The 21,676-nt window shown below is 34.5% G+C and overlaps 1 protein-coding gene across 2 annotated transcripts in view; it reads left to right on the forward strand.

Moving 5' to 3' along the window:
- The window catches only part of LOC149795109 (uncharacterized), a 281,949-nt gene that overhangs the window by 164,025 nt on the left and 96,248 nt on the right, over positions 1 to 21,676 (forward strand). Inside the window, exons 14-18 of one of the 2 annotated variants that reach the window (XM_089964814.1) lie at positions 665 to 799; positions 4,013 to 4,639; positions 10,025 to 13,675; positions 16,135 to 16,244; positions 16,806 to 16,916. In XM_089964814.1, coding sequence (XP_089820940.1) covers positions 665 to 799; positions 4,013 to 4,639; positions 10,025 to 13,675; positions 16,135 to 16,244; positions 16,806 to 16,916 — 4,634 coding nt within the window. The remainder of the gene's footprint in view (positions 1 to 664; positions 800 to 4,012; positions 4,640 to 10,024; positions 13,676 to 16,134; positions 16,245 to 16,805; positions 16,917 to 21,676) is intronic. The other variant, XM_089964815.1, reaches the window with a different exon arrangement.

Here is a 21,676-nt window from a genome sequence, read left to right on the forward strand (position 1 = left end):
CTGCTTATTATAAAGAGGATCCCATCATAGACCAGTAGAGCTTATGGGATGGCCTGTTGTCTGTCATTTCTCATGATTGAATGGTCACATCTATATGGGATTTTACTGAAAGACTTCTTATGATGCCTAGTTAATACTAAATAGAAATGGTACCAATATGATGTCAAATATGGCCGCCATGGCATCCATCTTGAAAACTTTAATATCATTACTCCTCCAAAATGGAAGCATATCAACATGGGGTTTCCACCAGAAGGTTTCTTCCGATGCCTTGTTTGTACTTAATGAAAATGGTGCCAAACCAACATCCAGAATGTTCACCACAACAGCTAATTTGAAACCTTATTATTGCAGAAGAATATCAAGGATAGTTTCGATGCTCAGTAGTTAAATGAAGAAATGGTCTTATCTTGAATTCCTGGAATTCTTTCAGCCACTAGAGCATCAGTGCCTTCAAGAGACTCTTGTTTTAATACTAGTGTCTTTCATAGTTAATTGTAAAAGAAAAGTTACATATATTAATGACTAATTGCTTCTACATGTATATATATATATATATATATATATATATATATATATATATATATATATATATATATATATATATATATATATATATATATATATATATATATATATATATATCACTATCTATGTGTGGCAGCAGATGGCACAGGAGCTTCATTCCAAGGTTAATGACCTTCAGCGAGAGAAGGTTAAACTGCAGGAGAAGATCAATGAGTACCAGCTTCAGTCAACCTTGACCTCTGAAGAGAGGGAAGAACTTCTTAGGGTTAAGGTCAGTATCTGTAACATAATGTAATTCTCCCCCATGATCCTTTTTTGTTTTCATGAATACAGTTCCCTAAATCATCATGAAGCAGCAATCACTATTATAAGCAGCATGGTTGACATTCCATTTAAGCTATGTAATGTCAGCAGTTTGGTTTCTAATGTAAAACCAATTTTCCAATTTTTGGTCAAAATTCACTTTAAATTAGGTTCATGTCTATCACATTTTGGTTTGGTGGCTGTAGAAAATTGTTTCAGCTCTGCTCTGTTTGCATTAATTTATAAATACACTGCCAATTTTTTTTCTCCAGTTTCAAATATCACTGTTTAGGTACACAAACATAACATTTGGTATGCCTGCTATTATTTAGGGCAATTTCTGTTAGCAACATTATAAGCGTAATATGTGAACCTCACAGTTGGGAGGGTTTTCCTCATGAGAAGAGGCATTTCTCCTGTCCTTCCATGTCACTCACTGAAATCTCCCATTTATGCAGAATTATTATTGAAAAGTTGCAAAGTTTTGCATTTTTTCCAGTGTAGTACAGTAATACTTCTGATGATCACATGCCTATGAACTGATAATTTAGTTGTTAATTTCAAGCAGCATAAAAAATTAGCATCCTTTTGATTCTATCAGTAGGGTCAGATGGCTTCACTGTTTGAAATTTGTTGACATGGATTATGCTTTGTGTGATCAGAAGTAATTCTGAAAGGACAAAGTACATTAATTGATCCTGGTTGGATTACTAAGTAGCTCAATCAGCATAAAACAATTTACATTACTTTGATTCTTTCTGCAGGGTGGGTTCTGCTTCAGTGCTTGAACTTGTCAGGTCAAGTCTATGTTATGTGTGAACAAAAGTAATTAGGACAGGTTAATTATTTATGGCTTGATTACTAAAGAGCTCAATGGGCATAAACAAGGTCAGTTTAGATTTACATTTTTAAGTTTGTCAAGATGTCTAATCATATGTTATCTTCAAATTCAAAAATCTCAAAATCATAAAGACATGAATATCCATTCTGCCCTTCCTGTAAAGCAGATTATAAAATCCACTAAAACAGCAGGAATGACATTACACATCATGCAGAAACCCCATCTCATTAAAGCATATTAAATGTAACAACATATATATCATCACTGAAATCCATGTCTGTGGAGTCTCCATCTAATGTAAACAGAGGTAGTTGTACCAAGACACTGTTTGCCATTTTTTTCGATCTAGTCCAAATAATTTTCCCTGACTCAGAAATCGCACAAATGTTTCTGTACAAATGGACAAAATCTACTCACATAGTGACCTGAGCTTTTGGTCCTCACTGAGTTAATAAAGTCATAGACCTGTGCAACAATGAAAAGTTCACAATTCTCATTGAAAATCATCCTTCTTTTCAAATCAAAACTCCTGACCAAATTTTGCAACTCTCCCAATTTGTCCTAAGCCAATTTCTCTGTTTCATTGCATGTATGTTTAAGAGTTGACCATAACAAAGCTTTAATGTACATAAACTAGGCCCACCATATGGCATAGCTTATGTTACTGTAATGTTATCTGTCCATCTATTCCATAATTAGTTATATAATAGCTCAATTTCTCCACCATTACCATTACTTTTAAAGTAGCCTGCATTTGGGGCAAGGAAGAATCAATTTTGTAGTCAAAGGTCAAGGTTACATGACCTAAAAGAAGGAAAGCATCTTCTGCACAATAACTTGACTTGTGTACCAAATACCATGACCAAACTTTGTAAATGGCATGCATTTGAGGTAAGAAAGACACCCATTGATGGTTACCTGACTCAACTTGTTTTTCATGATAGTTTGGATTCTTTAATATCTACTTTGACCAAGCTTTATGGCTGGCTTACATTTGAAACTTGAAAGACACATATTCATTTTGGGATGGAAAGGTCAAAGGTCAAGGTCACAATGGTTGAAACAGGAAAAGCAATTTCGGAAAGCTAATTAAGTTTTGTACCACTTGTCTTGACTATAAACTTGTAGCTGGCTTGCATTTGAGACAAAGAAGACACCTGTTGATTTGGGTTTAAAAAGTAAAATGTCTTGTTCAGATGGACTCCAATAAAAAAAAAAATTGTTTTCACAAAATAACTCAAGTCCTATGCCACAAATCATAATGACACATTTTAGATGGCTTGCATTTGAGACCAAGAAGTATCTACCAAAAATCCAATGAAAGGGATTTACATTAAAAGAAGTATAAGAATAATATTTACAGCATGACATATGTATAACTTACTGTTTACAGTAATACATTTTATAACATGGCAGGTTTATTGTATGCTGTTTACAGTATTACCATTTACCACATGGCAGGTGTATAGTATACAGTTTATTATAATACAATTTACCACATGGCAGGTGTACATTATACTGTTTCTTGTAATATAATTTATCACATGGCAGGTGTACAGTGTACTGTTTCTTGTAATACAATTTATCACATTTCAGGTGTATAGTATACTGTTTATGGTAATACAATTTACCACATGGCAGGTATATAGTATAATGTTTGCTATAAGACAATTCATCACATGGCAGGTGTATAGTATACTGTTTTTTTTAATATAATTTATCACATTTCAGGTGTATAGTATACTGTTTATGGTAATACAATTTACCACATCACAGGTGTATAGTATAATGTTTGCTGTAAGACAGTTCATCACATGGCAGGTGTATAGTATACTGTTTTTTGTAATAAAATTTACCACATGGCAGGTGTATAGTATACGGTTTATTGTGATAAAATTTACCACATGGCAGGTGTATAGTATACGGTTTATTGTGATAAAATTTACCACATGGCAGGTGTTTAGTATACTGTTTATTGTGATAAAATTGATCACATGGCAGGTGTATAGTATACTGTTTATGGTAATATAATTTACCACATGGCAGGTGTATAGTATACTGTTTATGGTAATACAATTTACCACATAGCAGGTGTATGGTATACTGTTTCTTGTAATACAGTTTATTACATGGCAGGTGTACAGTATACTGTTTCTTGTGATACAATTCATCACATGGCAGGTGTATAGTATACTGTTTATGGTAATACAATTTATCACATGGCAGGTGTATAGTATGCTGTTTATGGTACTTTCATTGTAATTCAGGGCATGTATTATTGTTGCTGATGAGTATATAATTTTGTTTGAAAATTCTTTTCATGGTAAGAAATCATTACAGGAAAAACTTACTGCAAATGAAGCCCATGGTAAAGGGTCAGTCAGTGATGGGCAGATAAATCTTGATGACTCTGAGTCGAATGCAACAAATGGCAAAATGAATGATGATATTGATGATGATGCACATGTAGATGACTTAGGTAGTGAAGGTAGAGAACATTCCAGAGATGGAGGGAGTGAGAATTCAGAAAACTCAAACTTTCTGGGGAAGAAATCCTATCCTGATTTGTCCAGGAAGATAAGAAAACTGCAGGACAGGATCGAAGAGCTTGAGGAGGAGAACGATATATTGAAGTATGAGCTTATTGAATGCAGTGGTTTGGGGAGTTCAGACAGGGAGACATTCATAAGGGAAGACCGAGAAACAGAGGAAGAATTAGAGAAAATGAGACAGAGGATGCATCAAGCTGATGTCTTTGAGAAACAGCTTAGAGACAAACTGAAACTGGCAGAGAATACCATTAATGATCTTGAGGCCAGTGAAGCAGTGATCCGAGAAAAACTGGAAGAAGCCATGAAAGATAAGGATAAGGGAGACAAGATGGTTATAAGACTTCATGCAAGGGTGAAAGAGCTGCAGTATGTCATCTCCGACAAGGAATCTGTTGAGCATAGTCTTCAGGAACAGGTACTGGCATGGCCTGGGCATGATTTCAGCATGTTCTTACTTCTGAAATTAGTGGTTGAAAGGCATGGGACATAAGATGGAATGGCAAATTGACTTGGCATACGGCACTTATGTATTGGCATACAACATTTATGTATTGATCTAAATAGTGGAGCTAATATGTGTGTGTATATATTACCATGAACTTAAAGCTAACTTTGCATTGACCTAGATTAGCATGCAAAAGATGTTTTAGTAAATTGTCCTAACAAGGCATGACCTAGTTTTTTTCCTGACTTTACTAACAGTTCACTGTTGCAATGTTTTTGGTATCATTATATTAGCACTATGACAGACTATTTCAAATATTTGTGTCAGCAGACTGATGTCAAGTTTTCAAATACTTGTGTCGTTTTAAGACTGATTTCTAGTACTTGTGTCTGGCAAGACCGATTTTAAGTACTTGTGTCTGCTAAGAGTGACTTCAAGTACTTGTGTCAGGTAACTGATTTCAGGTACTTGTGTCTGGTAAGTATCATTTCAAGTACTTTGTGTCAAGAATTACTGATTTCATGTACTTGTATCAAGTAAGACTGATTTCAAGTGCTTGTGTCATTAAGAGTTATTTCGAGTACTTGTATCAAGTAAAACTGATTTCAAGTTCTCGTATCTGGCAATACTGATTTCAAGTTCTTGTGTCTCGTAAGAGTGATTTCAAGTACTTGTGTCAGGTAAGTGATTTCAGGTACATATGTCTGGTAAGAGTGACTTCAGGTACTTGTGTCATGTAAGATTTCTAAAATACTGAAATATTCTTTTTCGCATAATTTTGGTTTGATATTTGGAAGAAGGCTTAATTCTGTAATAATGAAAAAAAGGAATTAAAATATGTACGCCTGCTACACATACTTTAGAATTTGACTAGCATCATCATCATGAGCGCAGCATTGCCTGAATTTTATTTCATTTACTATATTACAACACACTTGAATAATTTCATGTTTAAGTGAAAACAATTCAACTTGAATCAAAGTGATTGAAATCAGATTATTTACATGTGTTTAAACAGTGTCTTGATGTGTGAACACACCTGTACTGACTCCCAAGTCAGACAAAACTTTAGACTTTACAATTGATATTATGTCATGATTTTTACACCATTATGTATGGTCATCAGTCCATTTAAATTCTGAATATGCAACAGCTGGTGGTCCGGAGGTATTGACTTTAATATATTTTGGTGATTAGTCATTTCTTTTGATCATTGTTATGTAGCTTCAGTAGTCAGACAGGTAAAATAATTATAGTGAATATTATGATTCCAGAAGCTATATGGAATGTGGAAAATGGGCCATGCATATTCTTGAATATTAGCGGTGGAGGGGACAGGTTGCAAATATTTTAAAAATGACTTGTTTTATAATGAATGGACTGGTGTAGAAAAGTATCTCTTGGATCATACATGGAACAAATACTTGGAAAATACCTGGAAAGTAACATGCAGAAGGAAGCACAAGATCCAGCAAATCAGATGAAAGCTCATTGGGTTACCTGTTCAAGAAGCTGGTTGTCCAGCTTGAATTATGTAATCTTCAGAAGGCATAAAACTGCCAGTCTTGAGACTTCCCATTTTTACGGTCGCACATGCCAGATTGGTGCAAGCGACTTTAATTCAAGTAAGTCAGACTTCCCATTTCCCTTTCCATTGGCAATAAAGCATAACACTCAGTTTTGAGACTTCCCATTTCCCTTTCCATTGGTATTAAGGCATATTATTGTCAGTCCTGAGACTTCCCATTTCCCTTTCCATTGGTATTAAGGCATATTATTGTCAGTCCTGAGACTTCCCATTTTCCTTTCCATTGGTATTAAGGCATATTATTGTTAGTCCTGAGTCTTCCCATTTTCCTTTCCATTGGTATTAAGCATATTATTGTTAGTCCTGAGACTTTCCATTTCCCTTTCCATTGGTATTAATGCATATAATTGTCAGTACTGAGACTTCCCATTTCCCTTTCCATTGGTATTCAGTGAGTTATAATTATTCTTCTTTGCTGATTTGAAAATGAACATGACATAAAAATATATAGTAGACCAGTGTGCTGCTGGAATTTGACGAAAGTCGGCCCTGGTCACAGAGTCTGATAGACCCCGATGCAAAGTCCGATGATTTGTAACTAATTTGAACGGTAGCTTAATGGTCAAGTTAAATTAAAGCATAGAGACAATTAATCTGTTCTGTATAACCTTTCACTTACTATATGGAGTGCTAAATAGTTCAGATTTTTGGATACATGTGCATGGCCTTATTATTTAATGGATACATGTTATGGCCATATTATTTAATGGATACATTTGCATAGCCACATTATTTTATGGATACATGTGCATGGACATTGTATTTAAGTAATACATGTGCATGGCCATTGTATTTAATGGATACATGTGCATTGTGTTAAATGGATACATATGCATGGCCATTGTATTTAATGGATACATATGCATGGCCATTGTATTAAATGGATACATATGCATGGCCATTGTGTTTAATGGATACATGTGCATGGCCATTGTATTTAATGGATACATATGCATGGCCATTGTATTTAATGGATACATGTGCATGGCCATTGTGTTTAATGGATACATGTGCATTGTGTTTAATGGATACATGTGCATGGCCATCGTATTTAATGGATACATATGCATGGCCATTGTATTTAATGGATACATATGCATGGCCATTGTGTTTAATGGATACATGTGCATGGCCATAGTATTTAATGGATACATGTGCATGGCCATCGTATTTAATGGATACATGTGCATAGCCATTGTATTTAATGGATACATGTGCATGGCCATTGTATTTAATGGATACATGTGCATGACAATTGTATTTGATGGGTACATATGCATGGCCATTGTATTTAATGGATACATGTGCATGGCCATTGTGTTTAATGAATACATTTGCATGGCCATTGTATTTAATGGATACATATGCATGGCCATTGTATTTAATGGATACATGTGCATGGCCATTGTATTTAATGGATACATGTGCATGGCCATTGTATTTAATGGATACATATGCATGGCCATTGTATTTAATGGATACATGTGCATGGCCATTGTATTTGATGGGTACATATGCATGGCCATTGTATTTAATGGATACATGTGCATGGCCATTGCATTTAATGGATACATGTGCATGACCATCGTATTTGATGGGTACATGTGCATGGCCATTGTATTTAATGGATACATGTGCATGGCCATTGTATTTGATGGGTACATATGCATGGCCATTGTATTTAATGGATACATGTGCATGGCCATTGTATTTAATGGATACATGTACATGGCCATTGTATTTAATGGATACATTTGCATGGCCATTGTATTTAATAGATATATGTGCATGGAAATTGTATTTAATGGATACATTTGCATGGCCATAGTATTTAATGGATACATGTGCATGGCCATTGTATTTAATGGATACATGTGCATGGAAATTGTATTTAATGGATACATGTTCAGGGCCATATTATTCGATGGATACATTTGCATGGCCATTGTATTTAATGGATACGTTTGCATGGCCATTGTATTTAATGGATACATGTGCATGGCCATTATATTTAATGGATACATGTGCATGGTCATTATATTTAATGGATACATGTGCATGGCCATTATATTTAATGGATACATGTGCATGATCATTATATTTAATGGATACATGTGCATGGCCATCGTATTTAATGGATACACGTGCATGGCGATAGTATTTAATGGATACATGTACATGGCCTTTGTATTTAATAGATACACTGATAATGTATTAAGTGGATACATGAACATGACCATATTTAATTGATCGATAATGAATTGCTCCAGGATTTTCAATTACCAAAAGATGTTACTTATTATATGTGAATTTTCACTATATTTCATTTTATTGTTTAAATCATTAACATTTTATTTCAGTATATTTCTGAGAAATAGGCAATATATAAACATTTATATAATGCCATATTCCATTAACTCAGTGTTTTTTATAACAGATTTTGTATGGCTGTCATTCCAAGTCACTTACACCACTACCATACTTGATATATATGAAACCTATCCAGTTTCTGGCATGCCTTCACAGATCTACAGCCTTTTATACAATCTAGGAGTTAGAAGCTATTGTAAAACAGTAATAACTTTGAACTAATCTGCTATCTAGAGACCTGACAAGCCAGCAGTCTTAGAAGAGTTACTTCCCTTGAAGTGTATTTGATTGAACAAGTTTCTAGCTTGACAAATACAAATATCTCACAACAAAAAAAATGTTTCAATATAAAATTCAACTTTCTTAAAGGTTGCCTGATTTGAACAATCACTTTTCTTGAACAAGAAGTTTTTCAAGGTTCCATGAGCCAGACTATTACAGCAGTCTAAACATTTCATTCAACTTCTGATTTTGAGTTAGTGTCTGTGGACATCATGGAAATCATATTTTTAAATACCTAATGAGCCACATTATGAACTTTCTCATCTGTTAATTGATTTTTATGATACTTGTTTGTCTGCAAAAGGGCACTTATTCAGAACGCTGTTTTGGACAGCTTAGGATGCCAAAGCGAATCAACTACCCTTGACTTGCTAATAGTGATTAATCTGATGAATAGCCTCTACTTGACGATAACCCCCACCCCCAATTTTAACTCACCTGACCGAAGGTCAATTTAGCTTGTGGTCCTAACTGATACAGTTGCCATACATTAAATTCTGCAAACGCTGAGTATGTTCATGATCTGTGGCAGATATGTTACTTAATCTTTTTGTGAGTAAAGTCTTAACAAAATCAATTAATTAATGCTCAACAAGTCTCAGTCATCTCTACAAGCTTCTCTGTGACCATGAACCAGATTATAACAACATATGTACATGCAAGCAGCATAACTGAGTAGTAACTCTTTGGTTAGGAACTACCTGTATGCTGACCATAGATTATCTAAGCAGGTGACTGTTATATGACATTTATAAAGGAAATTTAGCAAGGAGGGGGATGGAATTAGAATGCTAAGCAGGTGACCATCATATGTAAAGGTAACTGTTAGGGCAGGATTGACTGTACATATTGTGCCAAAACTGTAAATTTTCTTTAAACATACATCAAAGACCTTGTGCCATTTTATTCTTTACCGGAATTTTTGTGCTTTGTTACAGTCTGAGTTTTGCTTATTCCAGATCAATCAATAATTATGCATTGTGCCACATGTCTGCTGATTTTATTGGTATTAATCTCTACTCCAAGAGTGATTTATTGGATTGTATTTCCATAGATGATATTGAGGTGGTATATATGCATTTACAAAACTGTATGTTTCAATTTTTGTACTTAAGATGAAATACCTTGAAGAGGCTGAGGAGTTGTCATCAAGGAAGATCGCTGACCTCGAGTTGAATAATCAGATTCTTCAACAGCGTCTTGACCTCAGGGAAGAGCTAATGACTGACCTCCACCTGGTGGAAACCTTGAAGGAGAAGGTCATTACCATGGAAACGGAGAATCAGGAACTGAAAGCAAAAGTGATGGAATTAGAGGAAAGTGAAGAAATCTTGAAAGAAAACTGGAAGAAAGTTGCTGATGAGGAAGCCAATAGAAAGGCTAGTTTAGAGGAAAAAATCAGATTATTATCAAATTTAAATAAAGATTTGAAATTAAAATTGCAAGAGAGGGAAAATGAACAAGAGGTAATTCCAGGACCAAATTTGGCACTAGAACTGTCATCTGCCAGTGAAGATGCAAATAATCAGGTTATAGAACAATTGAATGCAAAAGTGGAAGAATTAGAACAAGAGTTGACACAAATCACTGAGGATTATTATCTCAGATTTGAAAGTCTTGAAAACAAGATTACATCGTTTCAGGAAAACGAAGGGAAATTAAAGAAAATAATTTGGAATTTGAAGAACAAAGAAAGAGTTGTTTGGTCTTTGTTGGCAAATGTGAAAGATGGGAACAATTCAGAAGTCAGTGTGAAGGATTGGCAAGAATGTGTGCTTGGAGGACAAAAGAAAGATCATGATGAAGAATGGGACATCGGTGATGAACATGTAATGGGTAAACAGCCATTGAATGAAAATGTATATATGGACAAGATGGAGACATGTGAAAAAGAAATTCCAGACAATGGAGGAGATGAAAATAAGTTGCTCGAATCTGTTGGAGAGCTATTATGCAGTGTGAACATGTTAAAGGAAAAACTTGAAAAAGAGAGAGAAAATAATGGGATTTTGTCTCAGAGAGTGCGAGATCTTGAAATAAATGAGACCGAAATGAGAAACAATTTCATATCTAGGATTACTGAACTTGAAAAGCATGAAGAAGACCTTACGGAGAAAATAAAATATTTAGAAAGTTCTAAAACAGTCAGTCAGGAAAATTCTGAAATTTTGAAGACGTTCAAAGATAATGATGTCAGAGTGGAAGTGGCCAGTAAATTAGAAAGTTTTGTAAAAGTTGAAAAGGAGTTGAACGCTTGTTTGACTCAGCCTAACGATGAAAATGAGGAGGAAGAAGAAGACATGGCAAATTTGAAGAGGAAGTTGGAAGGCTTAACAAATAAGTTATTGGAAGCAAATGAAAATTTAAAACAATGTAGTGAATCTAAGCTTGAAATGTCAAGACTGGTAGAACAATATGAAAAAGACAATAGAGCTCTGAATGATAAATTAAGGAAACAAGAAAAGAGATTAAAGAAAAATCAAAGAAATGACAACATGGATGACTATGATAGTTTAGCACGCGAGTTGGTCACATACAGGAATGAAGTCGAACAATTAAGGACAGAAAACTGTGATCTTCATGATAGGGTGATTCAGTTGGACAATTCCGAAAACCAGCTTCAAAAGAAAATCGAGTATTATGAAGAAATCATAGACAAATATGAAATAGACCTAGAGAGATTAAAAGGTGTTGAGCAGAGGCTTCAAATTTTTGAAGATGCTGAGTGTAAACTTATGGATAGGGTTAGTGAACTTGAAGAAATTGAAATTAAATTAACTGAAGAACTTAAAAGTGTACGTGAATTGAATAATTCAAGCCAAAAAAAGGAGCCTGATTCAGATCAAAGTGGTGTTGAAAATACAACAAAAATGGATGTGGATGATAATTCAGTGCTTGCAGAGAGGGTGAGATCTCTTGAAAAAGTTGAATCAAATCTCAGAAATGAGTTGAAAATTGCTAAAGAGAAATGTGACATGTTTTCAAATAGGGTTCATGAATTGGAAAAAATAGAGCTGAAGCTTCGAGAAGATCTGCGTGCTTTGAGGCAAAATGTAAATACATATTGTGAAGACTCTGGTGATTCTGCATATGAGAGTATTCATCGTGATGGGTTGAAATTTGAGATGTGTGATAAATGCATCAGTACAAATGATGATGACAGTGGTAACAACAGTGAACAGAAACCTTTGTCAGGACTTTTTGCCAGAATTCAAGAGTTGGAGGTGACAAACCAAGAGTTGACAGAAAAACTGAGCCATTTGACAGCCACTGATGCACAAGTGAAATATTTGTCTGAAAAAGTGAAGCTTCTTGAACAGGCTGAAGATTCTTTGATGGAGAGGGTCATGGAATTAGAGGATGAAGAAGACCATTTGAAGCGGGAAATAAGGAGACTACAGAACAATGTTGAGAGTGAAAAAGATCTCGAAGATAAACTTGGAGAACTGGAACATGAAAAGCTCACACTGAAAAACAGCATTGACTTCTCTGATAAAGATAGAGCTGATTTAGCTCTTAGGTTAACGGCAATACACAAACAGTATGAAGAAGAGAAGAAAAAAGTAGAGGCGTTGTTGAAAGGTGAAGAGAAGTTGATGAAAAGTTTGTCTAGTGAAAAAAGAGCTCTTGCAGAGCTTGAGAAGGAGTTAATGTCCACACAAGAGAAGCTGGAAGAGCTTCAAACAGATTATGAAAACAAGCTTTCTGAAATATCGGAGACTGAGAAGTTATTGAAGGAGGAATTAAACAATCAATTGAGAGAGAAAGTTGGTCTACTGAAAAAGGCACAGGACTGTGAAGAAACTGCCAGAATATTGACAGAGGAGATTGAAGCATGCAGACTCTCAGAATCAAGAATGTTTGCCAGATTGCAAGACTTGAATGCTCAAAATGAAGAACTTGAAAGGAGGCTTAAAAACTTTGGACATAAAGCGCAAGACGAAAGCCTCACAGATGTAAGTAGACTTGTGGCTGAGCAGGACACGCCAAGTTCTAGTCAGCAGTTTAGTATGTCTGATAACCCTAATGTAGAATCTGAAAATCCTTCTGAGGATCCCCTTTCTTCCAGTGTATTCAGTGAGGAGGAGCAGCATTTTCTTAAGGACCCGGTTTCCGAGTCTTCCCTTACTGGCAGCATGCCGCTCAACATGTTAAGAAGACTTAAGGAATTTAGTGAAAAGGAAATTAAATATAGAACGAAGATCGAAGAACTTGAATCTCAAAATGTGAAATTAGTCCGAAAAATCAAAATTCTTGAAGGAAAAATGTTGGATATGAAATGTGAAATTCAGGAACTTCAGAGTGAGGCACTACATCTAAGGGAGTCAACTTTCAATCTTAGTTCAGTGGAAAAGTCTGGATCTGCTGGTTTGGATGAGGCTACAGGTGCTAACGGTGCTACAGGTGCTAATGGTGGTGTCCAAAACAAAGAGACCTCAGAGAGTTCTATTATTATTCATTCCAAAGACAATCTGGATATGACTGGAGAAGACAAGACTGAGGATGACAATCAAAGTTCAGTAATATTCCAGTCGGAGGAAAGTAACAGGTCATTTGATGGTGCATCATACGAGCAGTTAATCTTGTCAGTCAAACTGTTTGAACAGAAGGAGATTCAGGATAGAGAGAAGATATTAGAGTTGACAGACAAATTGGCCACCCTTAGAGTTGAGCTGGTGGATTTAGTGGATCTTCTTTCCAGTGAGGGATCATTTGAGAATTTCATGGATCAGGTGAATAATTTCAAGAGCAGAGCGGAAAAAGAGGTAGGTATAGTCAGATTTAAATTTATTCACACTTTCTTGTCACAGCTTTAAATATTGTAAAAGATTATATGTTTAGTGGCAACACAAATGTCATGGAATGTAATAAAAGTTAGAATTTCTAATTTCTTTAGAGGCCATAATTAAACCATACCAATACATGTAGTTTTGAACAATTAAAACAAGAAGAAAACATGTTTTTGTTGTTGTAGGGTTTAACGCCATTTTTCAGCACACGATAGACTATACATGGTGGCCAGTATTTATGGTGGAGGAAGAACCCGGGAAATCCCCAGAAAGAACCACCAACGCTCGAGAAGCTACTGGCAAGCTTTCTCACATACCCACATTGGCTGAATCCGAGACTTGAACCCATGCAGACAGAGGTGAGATGGTAGTGATCCATAACAGAGAGCACTTTAGACCACTCATCCACTTGGGGCCCCAAGAAAACGTAAATTTCATCCAAAATATTCACGACTCTAAGCACAAATTGCCACTTGTATTTTTTAAAATGACTATAGACCTGTGTAGATTGAATTAATATTAGGCTTATTTATCCTTTGATTCTTAAAACCTTTAAAGTTCAAGTGCTTATTTGACAACCTTGAACACTGTTATACTGAGGGATTACTGTACTATGTATGATGTATCCCAGTATAAGGTGACCTCACATAACACTATAGACAATGAGGACTCCTTATAACATTGTTATACTGAGGGATTACTATACTATGTATAATGTACCCCAGTATAAGGTGACCTTGTATAACACTGTCGACAATGGTGACTGTCTTAACAGTGTGTTCTGAGGGATTACTGTACAAGGTGTAATGTACCCAGTATATTGTGACCACACAATTATAATACTGTAACCAATGATGATTCCTTTGAACAGCGTTGTAGTAAGGGACCACTGTATAATATATAAAGTATCCCAGTATAAAGTCATTCATCTATAACATGTCACAATTTTGTGACTCTCTTGAAACCGTTTTTCACTGTTGAACCACTGTACTCTTCAGTTAAGTGTATATTTGACCTGTACATTGTTTTGGATGAAATGGGTTTAATATGTATGACATCAAGTAAGGTTAACATAATCAGGATTATTTTCATCATTCCTTATTACTTGCCCACTGACCACTTTCAGTAATAGCAACCACCTCTGTACAAATGTTAACCTTTCAAGACTGTTTTTGAACAAATGATGTGCATTTATTATTATTATTGTTATTATTATTATTATCATTATTATTATTATTATTATTATTATTATTATTATTATTATTATTGTTGTTGTTGTTGTTGTTGTTGTTATTATTATTATTATTGATGTTTTTATTATTATTATTATTAGTATTATTATTATTATTATTATTATTATTGTTATTATTATGGTTTTTGTGTGAGTTATTCAGCAAAATCATTAAGTATCCTTATATGTTGTTCTCATCCAAATTTCTGTTCCACTCAAGATTAATTTTATAATCCTGCTTACGTTAATCCATCCTATAAATTAAATCTTCACCAACTTAAAATAATCATTGATCTTACTTTGTTTTGTGCCGTATGACAAAAGAATAATTTCACTGCCGATTAACAGTTTTAACATGACTGTAAAGCACAGGACCGACTCTTTGGTCATCCACCCTGTATTAATTAATCTTGGAAACAGCTATTCATGCTTCAGAAACAGTATCTGGATTAGCTAGTTGCTGATCTGGATTAGCCAGTTGCTGATCTGGATTAGCCAGTTGCTGATCTGGATTAGCCAGTTGCTCATCTGGATTAGCCAATTGCTGATCTGGATTAGCCAGTTGCTCATCTGGATTAGTGGTTTTCTCGGGTTCTTCCTCCACCATTAATACTGGCCGCCATGTATAGCCTATCGTGTGCTGAAAAATGGCGTTAAACCCCACAACAACAACAACAACATATTTGCTGCATTAACACAACTACTTTTCCCACCATCCAGCTTGGACCCTCTACATATTAGGATAGGTTTTACTAATTGCTTTGGCCCATTATGATAATGATAAAACTGCCTTTCAGGTGAATCTGAAACTGACACCTTTGGGTTACATTGACAATGTGACTGGAGACTAGTGAGTACAAGTGAGATAAGAAATTCACAATATAATCCATTATCTAAGCAATGTCTTCATGAAGCAAACTTCTAGTTTGCATGAGTGATCAATGTAGATATGCTGTAATGACCACTTATGGCAGGGCGAAACCATTATTTGGTCAGGAAACACTTGGCAGGTGACTGCAAAAAGCAAATGACCATTATACTCAAGACATTTATTTAGGAAATTTGCCGGATGGAAATTTACAATGGCTGTTGCAACTAGGTGTCCGCTATGTAAAGGTGACTATTAGGTCAGTTTGACTGTGCCATAATGCAGATCTGTATCAAAATCAGTAATATATAAATTACCGCATGGACTTTTTTTCAGTTGTCAGGCAATAATGAGGCTTTTCATCAGAAGATGTTGGAGTTGGTACATGTCCTCATAAGCCTAAGACAGAGATTAGAAGCACTGCAGAATAGTGAGACAAAACTCAGGTGAGACAGAAATCTCTTAGTGGTACGTTACTTGGTTGATACATCTCACATGCCAACTCTTTAAAAAATACATGATGCTAGAAAGTGACTAAGTCTTGTTTCCTAATGTATATTAATTTAAGGAGCAAATGTAATATTACAGAATTAAGAAAAAAGTAAAATTAAATATATTCCAATAAATTATGGTTCATAGGCTGAACAAACATTAATTGTAATTAGTAATTAAAATTTAAGGATATAAAATCAAGTTTCTTGCATTTTGACTATACCAGTGGTTCCCAACCATTTTTTTGGCACAACCCTAAAAAATATTTGGGTTTGTTTTCTGAGTATAATGACCCCATTTCCACATTTTGATAGATTTTTGCCAGCCCGCCTAAAAAAAATTTAAAAACTCCTGGGAACACTTAAAAAAACATCCTCACAGTCCTAATTTGAGTTGTGACCATGGGTTTGGGAACCACTGGACTTTACCTTTAAAATGAATATATGGGGTGGGAATGTATTGTACACTCTGTGAGATTATGTGACCATACCTGACAACTCTAGGCTTTTGTTCAGGATTTCTCTAGCAGAACAACAGATCCAGATGGAAAGAGAGATAAAGGAGAAAGCTACCAAGATACATATTTTGGAGGATAAGTTTGCACAGCTTTCAAAACACACACCCAGGTTTGTAAAAGAATAATTTATTCTCCCGTGTTTAGCGGTTTTTTTTAAAAGCAACAAAAAATAACTTCCTTAGCTGTAATTTCATCACACTTATTATTCAGTCATTGTATATGCTGTCTAGTAAATATAGCCCCAAATATAACAGAGTGAGTTGTAATTATGCATGCTGGTTTTGCATGATCCTTTTTTTTTTAAATTCTTTCAAGCAAAGTAGGAATTCAACTTTTCTTAACTTTTTGCATTGCATGTATTTCTTTTATCTATTAATATATTGGATGCAACATTCTTTCAAACATTCTTACTTTTCTATCTGTCTACCTGAAAATTTTTGAGATTCTCAACAGCGTTTGGCTTAATTTGGTATGTCTGGCATCTTCATGATTGTTTTGCAGTATAGTCAACAGATTCCATATTCAGTAAGCATTTTAGCATGTAATCAGGGACATTCAAATTAGTTGAGTTGCAGTAAATGATCAGGGACATTCAAATTAGTTGAATTTTGGCATATAATCAGGGACATTCAGGTTTGTTGAATTTTAGCATATAATCAGGGACATTCAGGTTTGCTGAATGATTGTGGCATATAATCAGAGACTTTCAAGCTGGTTAAATTTTAGCATATAATCAGGGAGATTCAATTTAGTTAATTTTAGCATATAATCAGGGACTTTCAATTTAGTTAATTTTAGCATATAATCAGGGACTTTCAATTTAGTCAATTTTAGCATATAATCAGAGACTTTCAAATTAGTTAATTTTAGCATATAATCAGGGACTTTCAAGTTAGTTAAAGTTTAGCATATAATCAGGGACATTCAGGCTACTTGAATGACTGTAGCATATAATCAGGATGTTAAAATTGGTTAATTTTAGCATATAATTAGGGACATTCTAGTTCCATTTTAGGATAAAAGTCAGGGACTTTCCAGTTACATTTTAGCATATAATTAGGGATGTTCAAGTTAGTTAAATTTTAGCATATCATTAGGGACATTCTAGTTTCATTTCAGGATAAAAATCAGGGACTTTCCAGTTACATTTTAGCATATAATCAGGGACTTTCAAGGTAATTAAATTTTATCATATAATCAGGGACTTTCAAGCAAGTTAAATTTTAGCACATAATCAGGGACTTTCAAGATAGTTAAATTTTAGCATATAATTAGAGTATTCAGATTAGTTACATTTTTCATTAGATAAGGAAATGCAATCATTTTACCCTCTCTTTCTACTTCTTTTTTTTCTTTAGATTTTTTTGTCATTCAGAATGAATGAGTCTAAAAATGGAAGATATAATTAATTTATTTTAATCAGTGTTAGTTAATGAAACCTTCATTAGCAGGCATTAGTTGCTCTAATTCTTTCTCACATGTAGGAATAATAACCATGTAATGTAAGATACTACAAACATGTTGGTGATAAATCTGTACTTGATAATGTGTTTGATTAACTGGGTTACACATTAGATAATTGTTATTTATACCAGTACCTGAATCATTCCTAAATTATGGGAAAATTCATTTTAATGCCTAGCAGTCTCAATAAAATCATTTGTGTTGGTATTCAATATTTAAATTATGAAAATTAGAACCTGTCTCGAAAGACCATCCCTTCTTCCAAAAAAACAATGTTCTCTCAAGACAGGTGGTCCCCCATGACAAGTCATATCACTATGGTTGATAAGTCTGTGCATGGAGAACTAGATCTATCAAGACAAGTGGTCTCTCAAGACAGGTGGTCTCCCATGATAGGTCATATCACTATGGTTGATAAGTATGTGCATGGAAAACCAGGTCTATCAAGACAAGTGCTCTCTCAAGACAGGTTTACTGTATCTATCATTTGTCATCATAACCAGAAGTTATCTGTACATTAAGATTTCATATTTTCCTCTTTATTAATTACATTGAATTCTTATCCTTCATTATGTATTTTCAAACTTATTTAATTGTTCTAGTCTTGAAAATTGTTTCTTGTTAGATGCTATATTTTTTTAGAAGGATAAACCAACGTGGCCATTCAACCAGAATTCTTGTCTCTAGGTAAAAGCTGCGTTAAACATTATAAATTTTGAGCTATGTTTGATTGGGGCTTTAATGTTATTAACAAAATTACTGTCAAGCTTTGGAGTGATTTAATTTTTATTTAACAGTCAACTTTACAGAGTATATATTATTAACTTTATAAATTTTAAGGAAATTATTATGTACAAGGGCCATAACTTTGTCAGAAAATTGTGACAATCAAACATTACCCAGGCCTCAGCAAATCTGGTTTCGGTGCAGATGAAAAGTACCACAGTTAAAACCAAACTTCTTTTCATATAAGGACTATTTTGATCAGGTCAGCTTCATTCAAAGTCTGCATTTATTCTCACTAGCCCCCGATATTGGTGTTTATAATATTTATATATCAATTAGTGATTAACTACATATCACTAGCATTAACTGATGTATGGTGTGAATTAAAATTAAGGTTTTGATGATCAAACACTTTAATTGTATTATTTATATTTACCTCACTAAACTCAAAACTGTAAAATGCATCTACCCTTTCATTACTTCTGCCTGTGTAATCAGAACTATTCCACTTTAGGAAAATGTTTTTCCTGACTTGAGCACTGTCACATGCATTGTGTATTATTTTGGTCTTACTTAAGTGAGTTAATAAACCAATTGATAAATCAGCATTTCCATCCACTGGATCAGTGAAAGCTAGTGTCATTTTTTTCTTACCATTTTCATTAGTCATTTTTTCTTCCATACTCCATACATAAAAATTTAGGTTTTTGTCCAGATTTTGTAAAAAAACATTCTCTTTGGACACATTTGTTATGTATGTTTCTTATCTGTATAATAAACAGAAAGGAAAGTCAAAATAGAAAGCCAGTCCTTTTTCTGCCCAAGAGGCATGCTCGTTCATTTGGTAGAACATTTGACTAATACTAAAAGGGTAACAGATTTGATACCCACAAAAGCCAGCCCAAATTGACTGCCTGGTGAGTCCTTGGGAAATGCATTGAGAAATAACCAAGGGCTGAAAGTACTATTATAAAAGACAACCAAACAACCATCTGTTTGCCCCAATGAGAACAATGGGGTTTCTTTTTTGAATTTATTTGTTACCTATAATTGTAGAAAATAATAATCTGATAATCTGGTGAGTCTTTGTAAAGTTTGAAATATGACATGATGTTTATATTGAATATCATTAGTACTATTAAATCCCTTCCTGAACTGATTGGCACCCCTCATTACCCAGTGTCAAAATCTCCAGTCATTAAGGTGTAGGAAATATTTCCTGTTTCTTATTGACATGGCATTTGAATATTTATCGGATAGCAAGTTAATGATTTTCTAAAAAAAATTGAAATTTTTCTTCATGCTAACCATAACAAAAGTTTTGTCTGTGTGTCAAAATTAATATGTTAATATACCTTAAATTTGTAGATGTTTGCACCTAAAAAAAGTCTCTAACTTGTAATTTTTTGCTTCACTTATAAATTGAAGTGACTAGTGTTTTAAATTACTCAACTAAAGTTAGAAGTTGATAATTTAATTTACAAGATGTAATTTGTGTGTAACTTGGTACATGAATATTTCATTTATACAAATTAAATTTAAAATTTATACCAATTAAATTTAATTGATGACACTAATTGAATGGACTAGAAAGGATTATTATTTTCAGGGAATAAACATTTTTGGGGGTTACATTTCATTATGCTACTAAATCTCTCCAGGATTGTGATTAACAGCTCATGTGGTAATTGGACCATTAAGTCCTTGGCTGCACCATAATCTCATAATTGAGATATGCCCCCCCCCCCATGTGGTATAACAAAGTTGTATATTATGTTTATTTATAATGTTATTTTAATTAGGGCATAGCTCAGTGACACCCAACATGTCCAGTCTTGTGTGTGTGTGTATATATATATATATATATATATATATATATATATATATATATATATATATATATATATATATATATATACAGTTTCAACTGGAACATTTATCCCATCAGACTAGACACTGTATGGCTAAAACCTGCCACACAGTGGGCAGCTAATCACCTATACCTAAGTCAGGTGTGTGCAGGATTGTTTACCTGTCAGTAGACTCTCTTGCCTGGTAGAGATAACAGACCATGGGTATTAATAATTCAGGAGATCGATTCACCTGTGCAGTCTTCCTTATTTCCATTATGTGGTTGTGTCACTTCCATTTGGGTTGGTGATTGATATGAATCGTATTGGATTTTATTTGTTGTTGGAGTTACTGGTGGTCAGAGATTCTTAGGACTTTTTGAAAAGGTAGGTAAGTAATGTAGAGTATGGGTTATTAGGTGATTTGTCCAAGACAGGTGTATTCCACACATATTTGATGACATATCAATGCTTTACAACAGTGTGTTTACACCTGCAGCTTTCTGGGTTACTAGTGCTCATGCTTACAAAAAAATAGGTGGTGGGGTGGTGAAAACAAAAGATCTTTGTCCATATGGCATTTTTGTATGTAACAAATCAGGAGAACTTTTCCCATACCACGAGTGGCCTGAGTGGGTAGAGTGTCCATCTCAGATATGGGAGGTTGAGGGTTCAAACCCTGTCCAAGTCATGCCAAAGACTTATAAGAATGGTACTAACAGCTGCCTCACTAAGCGCTCAGCATTAAGAGGTTAATGTTGGGACTGGTCGGCCAGGTGTGAGAATAATGTGACTGGGTGGGACATGATGCGGCATGATGCCCCAGTGC

This window comes from Sinohyriopsis cumingii, chromosome 7 (genome assembly GCF_028554795.1).
Source record: "Sinohyriopsis cumingii isolate HCF-2022 chromosome 7, ASM2855479v2, whole genome shotgun sequence".
Lineage (NCBI taxonomy): Eukaryota > Metazoa > Mollusca > Bivalvia > Unionida > Unionidae > Sinohyriopsis > Sinohyriopsis cumingii.